Raw genomic sequence first — 18,222 nt, 5'->3', positions numbered from 1 at the left:
AAACTTTGTCGGACAAAGAAAAACCTAAGTCATGCTCCCAAGCAGTTTTAACTCTTTCACAAGGGGCTTGTCTGAGAATCATAAATTTAACACGAATAGTAGAAATATCGCCTTTGCCCAAGGGGTTCATTTGAAGAAACAAGTCTACAACATTTTTATCAAGTTGTTCAGGAAAATGTGGTATTAAAGGGCTAATAAAATGTCTAATTTGAAGGTATCTAAAAAAATGAGTATTCTGTAAATTAAACTTTGTAGACAACTGTTCAAAAGACGCAAACCGATTGTCTACAAAAAGATCTTCAAAACGCCTGATACCTGATGGGTTAGTAAGTTTGCTGATGACACAAAGGTTGGGTGTGTTGTGGATAGTGTGGAGGGCTGTCAGGGGTTACAGCAGGACATTGATAGGATGCAAAACTGGACTGAGAAGTGGCAGATAGATTTCAACCCAGATAAGTGTGAAGTGGTTCATTTTGGTAGGTCAAATATGATCGCAGAATATGGTATAATGGTAAGACTCTTGGCAGTGTGAAGGATCGGAGGGATCTTAGGCTTGTAGTCCATAGGCTGCTGAAAGCAGCTGCGCAAGTTGACTCTGTAGTTAAGAAGGCATACAGTGTATTGGCCTTCAATCGTGGAATTGAATTTAGGAGCAGAGAGGTAATGTTGCAGCTTTATAGGACCCTGGTCAGACCCCACTTGGAGTACTGTGCTCAGCTCTGGTCACCTCACTACAGGAAGGATGTAGATGCTATAGAAAGGGTGCAGAGGAGATTTACAAGGATGTTGCCTGGATTGGGGAGCATGTCTTATGAGAATAGTTTGAGTGATCTCGGCCTTTTCTCCTTGGAGTGGCGAAGGATGTGAGGTGACCTGATAGACGTGTACAAGGTGTGGATAGTCAGAGGCTTTTTCCCAGGGCTGAAATGGTTGCAACAAGAGGACACAGTTTTAAGGTGCTAGGGAGTAGATACAGAGGAGATGTCAGGGGTAAGTTTTTTACTCAGAGTGGTGAGTGAGTGGAATGGGCTGCTGGCAATGGTGTTGGAGGCGGATACGATAGGGTCTTTTAAGAGACATTTGGATAGGTACATTGAACTTAGAAAAATAGAGGGCTGTGGGTAAGCCTAGTAATTTCTGAGGTAGGGGCATGTTTGGCACAACTTTGTGGGCCGAAGAGCCTGTATTGTGCTGTAGGTTTTCTGTGTTTCTATTCCACAATGTGTATTTGATAATGAGATGTGAACGTCATCTTAAATATCCTCTGCTCAGAATGAAAGTGGTATGACAATGAACAAACTTTATTCTCTCCCCCTCCCCCCCCTTTTGCGTTTTCAGGCTCCACAATTTTAAGCTGTGAAACCCATAATTTACATCCATTTTTGACATGAATATGAGAATCTGCTGTTTGTAGTATTATTTGTAACTTAACCAAAGTTCTGTAGTAAATACTGAGTTCTAGGATGGCTTCTGGTTGAAAATAACTGGTTCTAATTAAAAGGTCGTTAATGGTTTCTTCATAGATGATTCCTACTTCATAGTTCATCATTTTCAGTTTCCGTTTCAGGTGTCGAACATCGACAATATTTTGCATTTGGTGAATACTATGTTTGCCTGTTTTTCCGGATTCTAATGCTTTATTGTCAGCCGATTATCACCAAGTCTTTCAGCTGTTCTGCCCTTAAGTGCTGGATGGATTGCATCGCATGAATGAAAAATTAAAATGCCTCATTACACAAGCATTATCCCTTTAGTCTGGAAAAGTCTTGAAATGTATTCGTAAATATTTAAGTCTGAATGAATGATCCCAAATGTAGCGTACTACCTCAAGGATCTTAGCCTCCTTTTTCTTCAGTTGTAGTAACTAATCCAACACTGTAGTCTTAATAAATAATTTTCAATAAACCTAATCTGGAAGCAGTAGCTGTTGGTAGCACTGGCAGGATGTTATCTCAATCTTTGTAGTTGGCTGCAACAGCTTTCTGCTTGAGATGCAGAATTTATTTAACTTCTGCTGATGTCACTGTGTCCTGTGCATATCCCAGCGAGTATCATAAATACCCATATGATACAATATTGTTATAACCTGTGTGTAGGGATAACATTCACATCTGGGTTATAAAATGCCCAATTCATCGGTTTAATTAGCATTTAACTAATTTACACCTTGGAGACATGATAATACCTGTGGTGTTTTTGAAACGTGATAAAATGAGGCATGTTACATTAAGGCTGTGATGAATTTGGGATTATTTTGATTCCTAACTTGAGCAAGGTCAGTAAAATTTCTTCTTGATTCCCGCAAGTGTCGTCCCAGGTCACTTGATCTCTCCTCATAGGTTAACCCCTTATCTCCAGGAAAGAGGCCAGAGCCGCACACAGCATCCCAGTCATGCTTGACCAGTATCCTGTACAGCTGCAGCATAACCTCCCTGCTCATAAATTCAATCCTTGCTGCACCTCTGCTTATTTTTGTGATTAATAAGAACCGATGGATCTTGCTTTATTCCACTCATTTGCAATCTCTCTCCATTTTGATTAAAGACTGTTCTCTGATTCCTCCTAGTAAACTCTGATTTCATTTTTCCTCATGTTAAACTCTATTGATTAAGCTGGTTGATGACTTGAAGAGCTACAGCCTGTTTAGTATTCTGCACACCATGTAAGTTAATGGATTGGTTCATTCTTTGAAGAATTAGTGCAGTTGTCAGTACCTTTTTCCTCAATGAGAAGGCTGATTTTAAACCCAATGGACCCTTGAAAACTATGTTAATAACGAACACGGACTGGCCTTTACCTTGGTCTTAAAGTGGGCAGCCTTCATTGACCTACCACTGCTAGTGACAGATTGAAAGCACGAGGTTATGTCGAAACCTGTTTAAGATCATAAGACAGAGGAGCAGAATTGGGCCAACTGGTACATCACATCATCTCATGCATTTCATCATGTCTGATTTAGTATCCCATTCAACCATGTTCTTCTGCCTTCTCCCTGTAACCTTTGACAGCCCAACTAATCAAGAACTTATCAACCTGTGCTTTAAATATACTCAATGACTTGGCCTCTATAGCTGTCCATGACAATGAATTCCACAGATTCACCATCCTCCTTATCTTTGGAGGGCATTACTTTTAAATATCTATACAATACTTGGAAATTTGCTTTTGAGAATTAGGTCTTTTGGACCCAGGCCAAAACCTGGAGAGCATTTTTGACAGGGAACCAAGCTGCAGTGACAGAAAAATGAAGTAAAAGAAAAATTCAACCTCATCAGCAATGAATTAATCACAACACTTGATGTCACCACCTGGGACTAAAACCTTGTCATGATCTGAGATCAGCAAACTTGAGATGTGCTGTAAATAGCCTCAGCTGCAGAAAGATGTTGAGGAACTGTTAAGTTGGGTAGACCAGTGGTAGATGGAATTTTATCTTGAGTGCATTTTGCAAGGTCAGATAAAGGTAAATAATGAATGGTGTTGAGGAATTTAATACACTAACACCAAAGATCCCTGAAAGTGCCTGTATACAGTACTGTGAAAATGTGTTAGGCACATATATATTGTTGGGGTGCCACAGACTTTAGCACAGTACTGTATTTGTCAATGTGGAGCAGAGAGCAAGTTTGAAAATCTGGTCCAAGCAAACGATGTTGGGAATGGTGAGGGTGAAGAGCTGCAGGAGGAGTGTGGGACAGGAGGCAGAGGAGTGCCGGGGTGGGGATGTTGTGGGTGCAGGCACACCCAGACCTGAGACACCAGGCAAGGTCATCTGATTCTATACAATTGGTTTATTGATCATTGCAGAATGTCCCTGGTGCTTCTTGCTTCCCCCCCCCCCCTCCCCTTTTCCCAACCACAAGTCCCCTCTCCCTGCCCCTTTCCTAATCTCGGTCCAGACTAGAAACCCATATCAGAATCAGGTTTATCATTTACATATGTCACAAAATTTATTAAATTTTTGCAGCAATTTAGTGCAATATATAAAATCACCACAGTACTGTGCAAAAGTCTGTGGCACCCTAGCTATACTTATGTACCTAAAACGCTTCCACTTTACTGTAGGTCAGTAGGATGGTCTAAGAGGTAGATGTGAGCCTTCATTACTTGGAATATAGAATACAAAGCCAGGAAAGTTATATAACTTCATAAACTGTTGGTGAAAATATATCAGAAATGTGATAGCTGTGGTGAGGGTGCAGAGAAGATGCACCAGGGTATTGGTTGGGTTGTAGTGTCTCAGTTATGAGCAGAGACAGGATAGGTTTGATTTGTCTTCCTGACAATGGGTCTGGCTGTGGAGGGAATGATGTACAACGTGGAAATGTGTGGATAGGGTAGATGAGTAAGAGGTTTGGAGGGGATGTAGGAAGAATGTTTTTCATCTGGGACTTTGGAATGCACTGGCTGAGTATGTGCTGGTGACAGAGCCATTCAATCTTTTAAGTAGTGTATAGATTAGCTCATGAATTGCCAGGGTCTAGAATGCTGCAGGTAAAGTGCTAGTAAATGCGATTTGTACAGATGGGAATATGAAAGCTGGCATGGACAGGATGGGCTGAGCAGCACATTTCTGTGCCCTGTTACTGACTTCATATTTCTATGTATTAATGAGTTAGAATTTGCAAATTATTGGTGTTACTGAGGTAAGAGTTCCACATATTTTCCTCTTTAACATAGAAACTGTACTGATGAGTATTGTGGTCTATTGTAGCATTATGAAGGTAGTTAAACTCTGCTATATATGCAGACAGCCCAATTTGATTATTGCTGATGCTGTTGAATTGCAACTTTTTCACACGCGTCCAATGTTCTGTTGCTGATGCTATGCAAATGGTAATCCCCACCTATCAATCCATCAGATGCTCTCCAGTGTCTTTTACTGTCCTCAACTCTCAAAGCTACTGTATGTTTTGAGGAGCATGTTTTAGTTCTGTAGCTCTTGCATTCAGTCTCAGCTGTGATTATAAATAAATCTTTGACCAAAGACACCAATCAAAACAAGGAACTTGCTTAACCTTGGCTAGACCTTCTGGGTTTCATCAGCTGAGAATATCAATATTTCTAGTGGATCCTGTTGAGTATTTAATATTCAGTAATATTTGTAAATGTTGTTTGATTAAGCATTCTTTGTTTATAAAATTCTTTGTGGTTGTATGTAAAAAATATGACTTACATATATCATGACACTACCATGTGATATGTGCACACTTCACTCAAAGAGTACACTAAGACATATCTTTCAGCTCTCTTGTTTTTCTTTGAATTAGTTTAATGTTTTGGAGTTAAAAAAACATAAATAGATCCATTTGTAACTTGGATATTGTTGTCACTTATTGCATAGGTGGCAAATTAAAGCCAACCTCTGTCAGTGAATATGGTAGCTGTAATCAAATGAACAGTTCTCATCTTCGATACATGATGAAGATAATTTCCTTCCTGACCCAGCTGTACAGTGCCTTGTGGATTTCAAGCATGCATTTCTCCTATCATACATAGAGAAAGCTCAAATGATAGTGAATAGAAGAATAGTGTTGGCACTGGTTGTTTTGAGTATGTTTCATAGAGATACTAGAAGTGGCTTTATTACTTGAAGAAATCATTGGATAGCTGTGGTTTCTTTATAAACAGTTTTCATGTGTTCCAGTGCATTTTAGTGTTGTGTGCATTTTCTTCTGTGGAGTTCATTGTTCTTCTCGGCACACTGGAGACTTGCACAATTTTGTTATCTTTTACTAAAATTCCTGAACTTCATGATGAATTCCATTTAATTTGATGTCCTTTCATTAGATCATACAAGAATTGATTGCTATACATTACTTAAATCTAAAACCTTTGGGTATTCAGTTGATTAGGCACAAAATAAAATTTAAAAAAAAATTATTTGCAGAGCATCCCACAGGCAGCATGTACCAGTGCTAGTCTAATGTTGCTGTTGGAAGAAGCTGTTGTGTAAACTTTTTTTTATATAGTGAATTACTTTAACATGGTGTTTTTGGTATTGATTAGAAAGATCCACCAACATGGGTCTCTGTGGAAGTAATAAACATGGTTGGGTGTGCTTCAGAGAGTAAAGCAGTAGTGGTTTTTCTCTTAGGTCAGTGTTTTCAGATCAGCTTCATTTACTTTAATTTTGCTTTAGTCAGAATATATTGTTACTTTATTTTTTTTTCAATCTGTTTTATTGTTTTTCAAATAAAGAATATACAAATCAAAAGAGAAGTTTAACAAGTAGATAATATAAAAGATATATAAACAGCAATAGTAAAAACAAAGTATATAATGTCAAAATCAAATAGGTAATATATTATGCTGTTATATATACAATGGTCAAAGAAACTCCAACTCCTCGTAATAATCGTGAAAAAAAGATTGGAAATTTTATTGATAAAGAAAGAAAAACCCCACTAACTAAACTGAAACAAAAAAAAGAGAAAGAAAAAAAAAAGAAAGAGAAAGATTGGGCAGTCCAATTGAGGATAAACTTTAAAATAAGAGAGAGAGGAAAAAAAAACAACACATCCTTCCAGTCATCTCCGAACCTTCATGGATAAGGATTTTCTCCAAAGAGAATAAAGAAAAATAAATAAATAAAGATAAATTAAATCATGTGAAAATATTGAATAAAGGGTCGCCAGACTTGTTCAAAATCAAAGGATGTATCAAATGTCCGACTTCTAATTTTCTCCAAACTTAGACATGACATAATGGCTAATAGGCGCGTTAGATTCTTTCCAGTGTAGCAAAATAGCTCTCCTAGCCAGTACGGTTGAAAAAGCTATCACATATTGGGCGGAAGCAGACACTTTGCTTGCTTCCTCTGGAAAAATCCCAAAAATTGCTGTGTGGATTAGGTTGAACATCCATATCTATAACTTTAGATAATATCCCAAACACATCCCTCCAAAAATTATTTAATCTTACACATGACCAAAACATATGAGTTAGAGTAGCCACTTCTGCGTTACATCTGTCACAAATAGGGCTTATATTCGGAAAAATATGCGCCAATTTATCTTTGGACATATGGGCCCTGTGTACTATCTTAAACTGAATTAAAATATGGCATGTGCAGATAGATGAATTATTGACTAAATAATAAATTTTACTCCATTGGTTATCTGAGAGTGAATGTTGAAGTTCTACTTCCCAGGTGCGTTGAACCCTATCATTAGGCGATGTGTAAGCATTCATTAACTGTTTATAAATGATAGCTATTAATCGTTTTATGAAAAGGTTTAAACTGAAAAATAACATAAGCCAAATTTAAAGAGCAGGCCAAGGGGTAATTTGGTAAAAAAACACGTAAAAATTCCTAACCTGTAAATACTTGAAAAAATGTGTATTAGAGATATCATATTTATCCATTAACTGTGAAAAAGACATTAAACAGTCTTGTAGAAACAAATCTAAAAAAATTTTTATTCCCTTAATTTTCCATGTTAAAAAAGCCTTATCCAAAGTTGATGGTTTAAAAAAGAAATAAGAATAAATATCACTAGAAAGTAAAAAATCATTTAATTCAAAAAATCTACGAAATTGAAACCAAATTTTTAAAGTATGCTTAACAATAGGGTTACGAGCTTGTCCACCTATTCTGGAGAATGAAAACGGAAGAGGAGCTCCTAATAAAGAAGCTAACGAAAACCCCATTACTGAATTTTCCTCCAGCTGTAACCATGAAGGGCGATCTTGATCGTCTATATCATAAATCCAAAAAGTAATATAGCAAATATTAATTGCCCAATAATAAAATCTAAAGTTTGGTAAAGCCAGTCCTCCATCTTTTTTTGATTTTTGCAATAAATGTTTATTCACTCTAGAGCTTTTATTATTCCAAACATAAGACAAAATCAGAGAATCTATTTTATCAAAAAATGTTTTTGGAACAAAAGAGGGAACTGCTTGAAATATATATAAAAATTTCTGTAGAATAACCATTCTTATAGCATTTATTCGACCTATCAATGACATCAACATAGGTGACCATTTGGAAAGCGCCTGTTGAGTATATTCAGCTAAAGGGAAGAAATTATACCTATATAGGTAGTTAAAATTCTTTGTAATTTTGATACCAAGGTAAGTAAAATGTTTTTTGGCAATATTAAAAGGTATTTGATCATAATAATCAAAATAATTATTAATAGGAAATAATTCACTTATGTAAATTAAGTTTATATCCAGAAAAAGTACCAAATTCCATAAATATAGATAACATAGAAGGAATAGATTTCTTAGGATTTGAAATGTAAACTAATAAATCATCTGCGTATAACAAAACTTTATGTAATTTATCCCCTCTCCTAATACCCTGCACAGAATTAGAATCCCTAAGAGCAATAGCAAGTGGTTCTAAAGCCAAATTAAATAATAAAGGGCTAAGGGGACAGCCCTGACGGGTACCTCTATATAATCTAAAATAAGGATGAATGGCCCTATCGTGATTAGTGCTATCACATTCCGGGCACTTCACGGCGATCGTACACTCTCTAGCAAGGTGAGAGGTAGAGGAACAGCATTTAAAACATATTTTTTTCTCCTTGAGAAGGGCCAACCTCTCTTCAAGGGGTTTTTCCCTAAACATTCTGCATTTTTTGAGGGGGTGGGGTTTCTTATGCAATGGACAGTTTTTGCTAGTGTCGTTGTTAGTTGTAAAGGCTTCAGTCTTAAGCACTGAGACAGGTTTATTAATGTTGAAATTATTTGAAGGGGATTTATCTGGCTTGGTGTAAATTGTACTGCTTCCTGGACCCATGAGGCTAGGGTCATTTCGCTTCTTCGCCTCCTTGCCCACAAACCTAGTGAAATACTCGAAGGGAGGAAAGCGACCATTGTTCTCTTCCTTGTACTCTGTGCCAACGGACACCCACCTTTCCTACAGCCCAAATGGAAGTTTGTCCACGATTTGTCTAATCCCGTATGGAGTATCTAGGTATAATAGACCAGTTGAGTAGCCATCTTCTTTGGCGCCTTGAATCTCCATGAGTAAATCTCTGAGCTCTCTTAACTTAGTGTGGTCCTTGGCTGACACCTTAGGAAAATTTTCCAGACGTCGGTATAGTGCCGCTTCAATAATTTCAGGGGCCGCATAGCTCTCCCGAAGTCTCTCCCATGCTTTGCGTAAGGCTAGCTCGGGGTTGTTGATGTGCACTGAACGTATGCGTCTCACTTGTTTGCATGATTCCTTTCCCAGCCATTTCACCATAAGATCCAACTCTTGGGTTGCTCTGAGCAGGACTCTGTGGATAGCGTTGGTGAATGTGGAGTACCATGCACGGTAATTTTCAGGTTTATCATCAAACTGGTATAGTCCTGAAGTGACGAGATCTCGTCGTGCTAAATACCGTGCCATGGGTTCAACTGCAAGTGGCATGCGGCCTGGGGGAATATGTCGGCAGGTATATGACTGAGGGCGTACCTCTGTTATGGAATTTGCTGTTCTGAATTCAACCTTTGCCTCTCTTCTCGCCAAATCTGGTAAGTTTGGTGTCGAGAAGTATTTGTCATCAGCCCTTTCATTCTTGAATTCATCGCGGAGTTGCAAGGGTAAATTGTCTTCCTCAGATGGATGTGATGCAACTGAGCCTCTCTGAGGCTCCTCATGAAATGGGGCCTTAGCGTATAAGTATGGAGAGGAAGAACGAATCTTCAGGTCTATTTGAGATCGGACATAGTCGCTTGTGCGTTCCAATCTGATCTTTTCTGAAGTAGATTTTACGTCAACCAGATCATACATTTCTTCAGCATTTTCTATTAACTGTGCTTCCACCCTGGCAGCTTCTGCTTCTCGGTGTAGCGTCAGCACTTTTAACTCTGACGCTATCCTTACCCTTTCCAACTGGTTTTCGGCTTCTCTGGCAGCCGCTTCCATTTTCAATTTTGCTTCTTGTTCGGCGTAGAACGCTTGCACCTTGGCAGCTTTTGCCTTAGCTCTTGCATGGGCAGCCTTACTTGATGATGCCCTACTGCCCCTATCGCTGGATGGCAACGACTTGATGCTGGATCGAGTTGTCATTGTAGCACTTGTGAAACACCTGATAATGGTGCCTTTTCACTGTAGTGTTCTCGCTCAGGTGTAAGAGAACTCTGAACTAAACACCGAGGTAAACCGTAGTCAATGAAAATAGGATCGCAGTAAGATTAACAGTTTACTGTTCACTCTCCCACATTAACGTATGGTGAAAACTTGATAAAACAATACAAAATGTATACAGTATTTGTTTCCTTCTTGATATCACATTTACATTGTAAATACTTGCAAAAGTAAAACTACAACAACTACATTACATTAAAGTGCAGCATACAGTCAGAATCTACCTACACCATTGACTGCTTTAAATACACTTCAACACAAACTATCCGCAACTCTTTAACTAACAAAAACATAAACCTTATCAATCGTCATTACTTTTAACAGAATCAGCGTTAACATTTTTAATTCAACATATCGATTATCTCATGAACTTAAGGCGTTGCTTCACTATATTTCTAGTGCGTAGAAAGAAAACTTTTCTTGCGCTGATCCTGCACATGTGAGCCCCCTCCTTCCGGTTTCTCCAAACCGGTATTTTCCCACAAGACGCGGCAAAACCTGATGTGACATCGCATGCCGCGATATATCACAGACTACGAATTTACTTTAAACAATCTTAACTTTAACTAGAAAATGCTAACAAATGAATTACTAAAGCAAAAATATTATAAACTAAACAAATGCCATAAAGGCAACACAATAATGTTGTGTCTAACATTAATAAAAACATAATCAACAACGGCCATCTTAGAATCAGCTAAAGTAGCTTAAACACATATTCAAAAGAAGGAATAAATCCGAGCAAATAATGTTCAAACAATATTCTTTCTCTTGAAACAGAAAAGTAAATGAGTATCTATATATAACAGACCTAAAACTATAAGTATTGAAACAAATAAAAGAAATAAAAAGATTAATACACAACAGGTCCTACACGGCCCACTAACGTACAATACTATAAAGGTTCCCTACAAAACAGTTATATATGTACTGATTATTAATAAGGTAAAAAAAATTAAATCGACCAAGTCCCATACCAAAGAATGAAAAGCTATAGCATGTACTTAACTCAAAAGCTCCATAAACAACTCGTACAGCAGATACTTAAAAATTGCCTATTGAATAATCGGTGTAACTTTAATATTTTATTCAGTAGGCTTAACTTTAAGGTTTTTAATGTACTCCCATCCCTCCTGAGGAGAGTAGATTCTCAATGATTGAGATTTTTCAGGAAAAATTATCAGATTTGCTGGAAAGCGAAGGGAGGGATTTAAATCTAATTTGTACATTTCACTCATAACTTCTCGATATTTCTTTCGGTAAAGATTTCGTGAGGATAATCTTCAACTATACAAGTCTGTGTTGAATTAAAGAATAATTTCTATTTCTTTCTGGCTTCTCAAAGAATAGCTTCTTTAGTCGTATAATAATGCAAAGAAAGTACGACTGCTCGAGGACGTAATTCAGCTGAACGCCGAGAGAATGGAATTCTGTGAGCTCTGTCAATTAAGGGGTTAGCTTCGAGGGTCTCATTGAAAAGTGAGTACAGCATATCTGAAAAGAATTTTAACAGATCGCCAGCTTCAGTATTTTCAGGCAGTCTCAGAATACGCAGATTCCTCCGACACCCTCTACTATCTAAATCAACCATTCTTTTCTTCGTTTTAGATAGTTCCGAGGTAATTTCATTGATTTTCTTTTCCATCGAAGATATCTTCATTCCTTGATCTTTAATAGTTTGCTTAAATAAATCATGCTCACTCTCGATTCGTGGTGTAGTCTGCTGAAGTAATTGAAGTTGAGAGTCCAAGTTTTTCAGAGAGTCTTGAATCGTAGAAATAGCTTTTTCGAGCTTCCTATTTGAACCGGTCAGCTTATCAGTTTTAATATTAAGCGATCCGAATTCCAACTTCATGTCTTGTATTGAAGAAAATATTCCTGCTAGTGTAACAGATTCCTCCTTTTTCTTGGTTTGTTCCGTTTCAGGGAAAGTCTTGCCGCTTCTCAATTCAATTCTAGAACGACTTTTTTCGGTCATTGTAATTAAGTTGTAAATCCTTCAGTAGAAGTAGTAAGTCATCAAAACTAAAAGGGATCTGTTAGTGGGATATAAAACATATTAAAAAAGAGAGAGCCGCTAGAAATGCAACCTACTCCATATGCTGCAAAATGGAGAATCTATATTGTTACTTTAACAGTTCTGAAAAGCTGATAGTTTCCCCACATGTTCCGCTATCTAAATGGTGTACATTTGCACCCATTTTCTCTGATTAAAATGTTCTCTCTCATGTCCTGATTAACTCGAGCTTCACACATTGCACATTTATTCTTGAGGTATGGGCATTGCTGGCATGCTATTTATTAACAACAGTTTGTGAGGTAGTCTTCCTGCCAAGAGTGTGCCGTTAGAAGCTTATTTTCCATTCTTTCACACCTAGAACTCTATCTGTTTAGTGTTATTGAAAGCAGAAGTTAGGATGGGTTGGGGGAGGGAAGGAGGAATGAGTCTAGTACAAGGAATTACTGACTTGCAATTTGAGAACTGCACAGTATAATTTTGATTCATAATTTAAATTAAATTATAAATTAGATGAAGATATATAATTTTGTACACAATTCCTTAAAAATGCAGTTGAGGTCTTTTTTTTTTTAAAAATTACTATATTCAGATTTGATCTTATTAATGGAGCTGATAAATGATCAGCTCCAAGTGAGAAGCTTTGTGACATTTAATGGTCTTATCAAGGGGGGCTTTCCCCATCCTAAGCATTCTGAGAGTCACCAGTGACAGAAATTGAAGCAGATTAGATACACTTACTTTTTGCTGCAGGGCTTTGTCATTGCCTCCACCACTGGAGGGCCGTGACTGGCAGTGCTTGAAGGCTTTGTGACAGCTCCCAATAACAACATGCTAGCAACACCCAACCATAATAAATAAAATGCTGGAAGTGTAGAGCACTGCGATGCCTTGGTTATAAACGTCTAAAGTTGGATTCAATCCATATATACTGTGGTTGAACCATTTGCACACTGGGTTTCAAGCTTTTTTTCCGGATAGCATGATCTTAATCTCTTGGTGACCTATATGCTGCAAGGTGCAGTTTTCAAATTTTCAATAGTAATCAAAGGCTTTGATGAAGCACTTCCTCACTGATGAAAAGTCATCAAGCTGAAATGTTAACACTTTTTCTTATCACAGATGCTGGCCTGAGATTTCGAATATTTTTTGCTTTTTTTAAAAAAAAGGGTATATACTGGGTTTTGTATTGAGGTTGTCCTTTAATTATCTGTTTTACAGACAGGTGGAGAACCTGATTCAATTGGCAGATAAATACTGGCAGTGTTGTTTTAAAAGCATTTTTGAAATTATGTATTTTTATTTGTGCATGCCTAAAATTCAGAACTTGTTGACAGCTGTTGATAAGGTAGAGTTCTGCCTTGCTGTGGAGTGTGAAGTTATAGCAAATCTCTAATGATTTTAATGGAATCTGCATGAAGTGGTACATTTTTTAGATGTTCTAAACTTGTTATAGTGTAAATGTTTTCAACTATTTTATTTTCCATTTAATTCTGAATCTTTTGTTTCTGGAAAAGGTTTATTTAAAAGAAGTCACTGCTACAGTCCAACTATTGATTTTTGTTTCCTAATTCATATGCTGGAAGAATAGTTTGAATTTGGCTGTCTGCAGGTCTGTTTTGAATAATGTCTGTGTATTTTGATGTGATTGGTTTGGAGCATTGGACAAGAAGTTTCTTGCTGCTGAAATGAGCTTAATAGTGACTATTTGGAGTTAGTATGTTAAATACAAGGGACAATGGAAACTTTTAAAAGCTTCAGTATCAGGAAGCTTACTACCTTATTAAAGATTTGGTAATATAGATCTTTATATATAAAGATTATTAACAATGATCTTGCAAATACCTTAATTTTTGCCATGCTTTCCTGACTTGCATTGCAAAGGTTCACTTCATTTTTAGAAAGAAGTACAGTTTCCTTGCGGGCAATCAAAACAGGCATGTTTTAGCCCATTGTTGTACTCTCTACACTCATGATTGTAGGCACAGTGCAAACACCATCAATAAATTTTTTGATGAAATCGCAGTTGATAGGATCTCAGATGTGACGAGGCAGTGTGCAGGTGTGAGATTGGAGTGGTTGAATGGTGTCACAATAAAAACCATGCAATCAGCAACAGCGAGACCAAAGAATTGATTGTGAACTTCAGGAGGTGAAAATGGGAGAATGCACACCAGTCCTCATTGAGGGGTTAGCAGAGGAAAGGGAGTGCAGCTTCAAGTTCTTGGCTGACATCATCGTTGAGGATCTATCCTGAGCCCAAAATATTAATGTAGTCAAGGCTACACTTTATTTGGAGAGTGAGGAGATTTGGTATAGTTATAAGAAAAAAATTTGTGATTACCTGGTTTTCTGCATTAATTACTCAAAATGTGGTCTGATCTTCATCTAAGTCACAATAATAGATAAACACACTCTGTCTAAACAAATAACATGCAAAGAATCGGACAACTTCTCATCGATACAATTTCAACAGTCACAGTCCAGGTTCAAAAATGTATGCGAACTTCTGGGGTAGTGCCTTCTAGGACGATATTCTGTGGACAGATGAGACAGAAGTTGAACTTTTAGGCAGAAGTACACACTGCTATGTTTGGAGGAAAAAGGGCACTGCACACCAACACTGAAACCTCATCCCAGCTGTGAAGCATGGTGGAAAAAGCATTGTGGTTTGGGGCTGTTTTGCTGCCTTGGCCTGGACAACTTGCAATCATTGCGGAAGCAATGAATTCAAAATTGTATCGAGATATTTTACAGGAGAAGGTTAGGGTAGCAGTCTGTCATTTGAAGCTTAATAGAAGTTGGATGGTACAACAAGACACTGATTGGAAATGCAAGAGTAAATCAATAACAAAAAGAAGAAAATTTGTGTTTTGGGATGGTCAAGTCAAGAGTTCAGACCTTAACCCAACCGAGATGCTATTGCATGTATGAAGAGGGCTGTTCATGCAAGTTGTCCCAGAAAATTGATGAACTGAAACAGCTTTTATGGAGGAATGGTCTAAAATTCCTCCTCACCATTGTGCAAGTTGATCAGCAGCTGCAGGGAACGTTTGGTGAAGGTTATTGCTGCTAAAGGAGGTTCCACCAGTTATTAAATACAGTAGTTCACACATTTTTTCCAGCCTGGACTGTGGATGATTAAACAATGTGCTCAGTAAAGACCTGCAAAGAACAATTGTTTGTTACTAGTTTAGGCAGATTATATTTGTCTATTATTGTAATTTAGAGTAATTAATGCAGAAAGCCAGGTGATTGAAATGTGTTCACAAACGATTTCTTGCAAGTATATGTACTAAAGACTTTAGTAAATTTCTATAGATGTATGGTGGAGAGCATTCTGACTGGTTTGTTACCTCTTGCTATGGAGACTGCACTGCAAGAGTGAAAGACACTGCAAGGCTTTGTAGACTCTGCTAGCTCCACCACAGGCAAAAGCTTCCCCACTATTGAGGACATCTTGAAAAGGTGCCTGTCCATCATTACTACCTGGAACCCTCTCATTACAACTATCGGGGTGGATATACAAGAGCCTGAAGGCACATTCAACATATTAGGAACAGATTTTTTCCGTCTGTCATCAGATTTCTGAATGGCTTCTCTCACTTTTCCTCTTGCACTATTTTAATTTTCTTATTGTAACATAGTAATTGTTTATGTTGTGCACTGTACTGCTGCATCAAAACAAATTTCATGAATGTCAAGTGATAATAAACCTGACTTTGATAATTTACTTGAGCTTTAACATATTGTGGTTTGAAAATTTTTGCCAAGGGCAGAAGCAACTCATTGTTCAAGTTAAAGTCAAATAATATGTTAGGGTCAATCAAATTTGTGAATTTTCCATGTTAAAAGTATTTCTTGTCACTTCAGTTATAACTTCTAGCTTCATGGTGTCTTTTTTGCTGAATTGTGTATAGGGGATGATTGTGAAGCCATTGGTTATCCTGATAACTGCGGTAAAATGATCAATTCTGTTGAAGTAATTTTAGTGTTATAACATTTTTGTTTCAGGTTATGCAGATTTTGAATGCAGATGCCATGGTGGTAAAGTTAAATTCAGGCGAACAGAAGACAATTCATCTCTCCAGTATACGACCTCCGAGGCTTGAAGGAGAGGTCAACCAGGTATGCTAACCACAAAGGTCTAAGGTGAAATAATGATAGCAAAAAACACTTTGAAATGTCCTATGTTCTCAGGCACTAATCTTTGCAAAGTATTAGCAGTTCAATCCCGACAAATGAACTTGATGCACATTTGCAGACTTATTTTTAGAAGGCACTATAGTTGGAGGAATAGCGTAGCAGCCATGAATTGATATGTTTAATTTGTTTTAAAACGGTGCAGTGAAGTGGATAAATCATAGAATTCTCATATCAACCTGAAAGATCTTGAGTGATGGTGTTTTCTTTCTCACAGAGCCATTGAGCCACACGGCAGAAAAACAGGCTGTTTGGCCCAGTACATCTATTCTAAATTCCGGCACTTGGCCCATACCCTCTGGTTTAAGTGTCCATCTCAATGCTTTTTAAATGCTCTCAATACTTTTAATGGCTCTGCTTCCACCATTGTCTTAGACAGTGTAATCCAGCAAGTTGCCACACCAGGTAGAAACAAAATCCCCTCTCAAATCTCCTTTATCTACATTTCCATGTTTTATAAATCTCTGAGTAAAATTTACTGCAGTGTACCCTTTATATCACGCTCAGTGGTATATATCCCAACCCTATTGTCTAATTCTACTCCACTCCTGGGAAAACAGGCCTATCTGTACTAGACTGGTTTTGTAACTGAAATGCTCCATCTTGGGCAATGTACTGGTGAGTTTTTATCTGTACTCTCTATAGCTCCTTCACATCTTTCCTATTGTGGTGGAAAAAAAACTGTATTCTACTATAAGTCTCCCAGATTTTTATTCCTGCTTTCTCAGTTAGGGTCCTGACTTGTGAGACCAGTATCCCTTAAGTATGTTATCTACCAGTGTCATTCTGACTGGAGGTCTGTGACCAACGGTGTTTTGTGAGGATCAGTCCTGTGTTCTAGGCTGATCACGTGGATGAAAATGTAGATCAGCTGTTCAGTAATTTGCACTGACAGACAATGATGGCAAGTCAGTATCTCCCTAAGAGGCTGAACACAAATAGATCAGATGTTAAAGGATGTACAGTATGCTTGCCTTCATCGATTGCGAACTTGAGTATGCAAGTTGGACTCATTAGCTCCATAAAATTTTGGTTAGACCACATTTGTGTATCGAGTCAGCAATAGAACACTACCCCACAGAAATGGGTCCTTCAGCCCATCTCGTCTGTACTGGATGGTTAATCTGCCTAGTCCCATCAACCTGCATTTGGACCATTGTTCTTCATAACGACTATTTAGAAGTACCGACTAGAGACGGGGCAGTGTTGGATCTCCTGTTAGGGAATGCGATAGGTCAGCTGACAGATGTATGTGTTGGGGAGCACTTCGGGTCCAGTGATCACAATAGCATTAGCTTCAATATAATTATGGAGAAGGACAGGACTGGACCTAGAGTTGAGATTTTTGATTGGAGAAAGGCTAACTTTGAGGGGATGCGAAGGGATTTAGAGAGAGTGGATTGGGTCAAGTTGTTTTATGGGAAGAATGTAATAGAGAAATGGAGGTCATTTAAGGGTGAAATTATGAGGGTACAGAATCTTTATGTTCCTGTTAGGGTGAAAGGAAAGGTTAAAGGTTTGAGAGCACCATGGTTTTCAAGGGATATTAGAAATTTGGTTCAGAAAAAGAGGGACGTCTACAATAGATATAGGCAGCATGGAGTAAAGGAATTGCTCGAGGAATATAAAGAATGTAAAAGGAATCTTAAGAAAGAGATTAGAAAAGCTAAAAGAAGATACGAGGTTGGTTTGGCAAATAAGGTGAAAGTAAATCCGAAAGGTTTCTACAGTTATATTAAAAGCAAGAGGATAGTGAGGGATAAAATTGGCCCCTTAGAGAATCAGAGTGGTCAGCTATGTGTGGAACCGAAGGAGATGGGAGAGATTTTGAATGATTTCTTCTCTTCGGTATTCACTAAGGAGAAGGATATTGAATTGTCAAGGTGTGGGAAACAAGTAAGGAAGTTAT

General features: G+C 37.8%; 1 protein-coding gene across 1 annotated transcript in view; it reads left to right on the top strand.

The window, feature by feature from the left end:
- Positions 1 to 18,222, top strand: part of snd1 (staphylococcal nuclease and tudor domain containing 1) — a 990,315-nt gene that overhangs the window by 81,717 nt on the left and 890,376 nt on the right. The window contains exon 10 of the mRNA XM_059987006.1: positions 16,125 to 16,238. Within this exon, the coding sequence (XP_059842989.1) occupies positions 16,125 to 16,238 (114 nt within the window). The remainder of the gene's footprint in view (positions 1 to 16,124; positions 16,239 to 18,222) is intronic.

The sequence above is a fragment of the Hypanus sabinus genome, chromosome 13 (assembly GCF_030144855.1).
Source record: "Hypanus sabinus isolate sHypSab1 chromosome 13, sHypSab1.hap1, whole genome shotgun sequence".
Classification (NCBI taxonomy): domain Eukaryota; kingdom Metazoa; phylum Chordata; class Chondrichthyes; order Myliobatiformes; family Dasyatidae; genus Hypanus; species Hypanus sabinus.
Note: the sequence above shows the minus strand (reverse complement) of the source record. Positions and strands in the feature narration are given on the sequence as shown.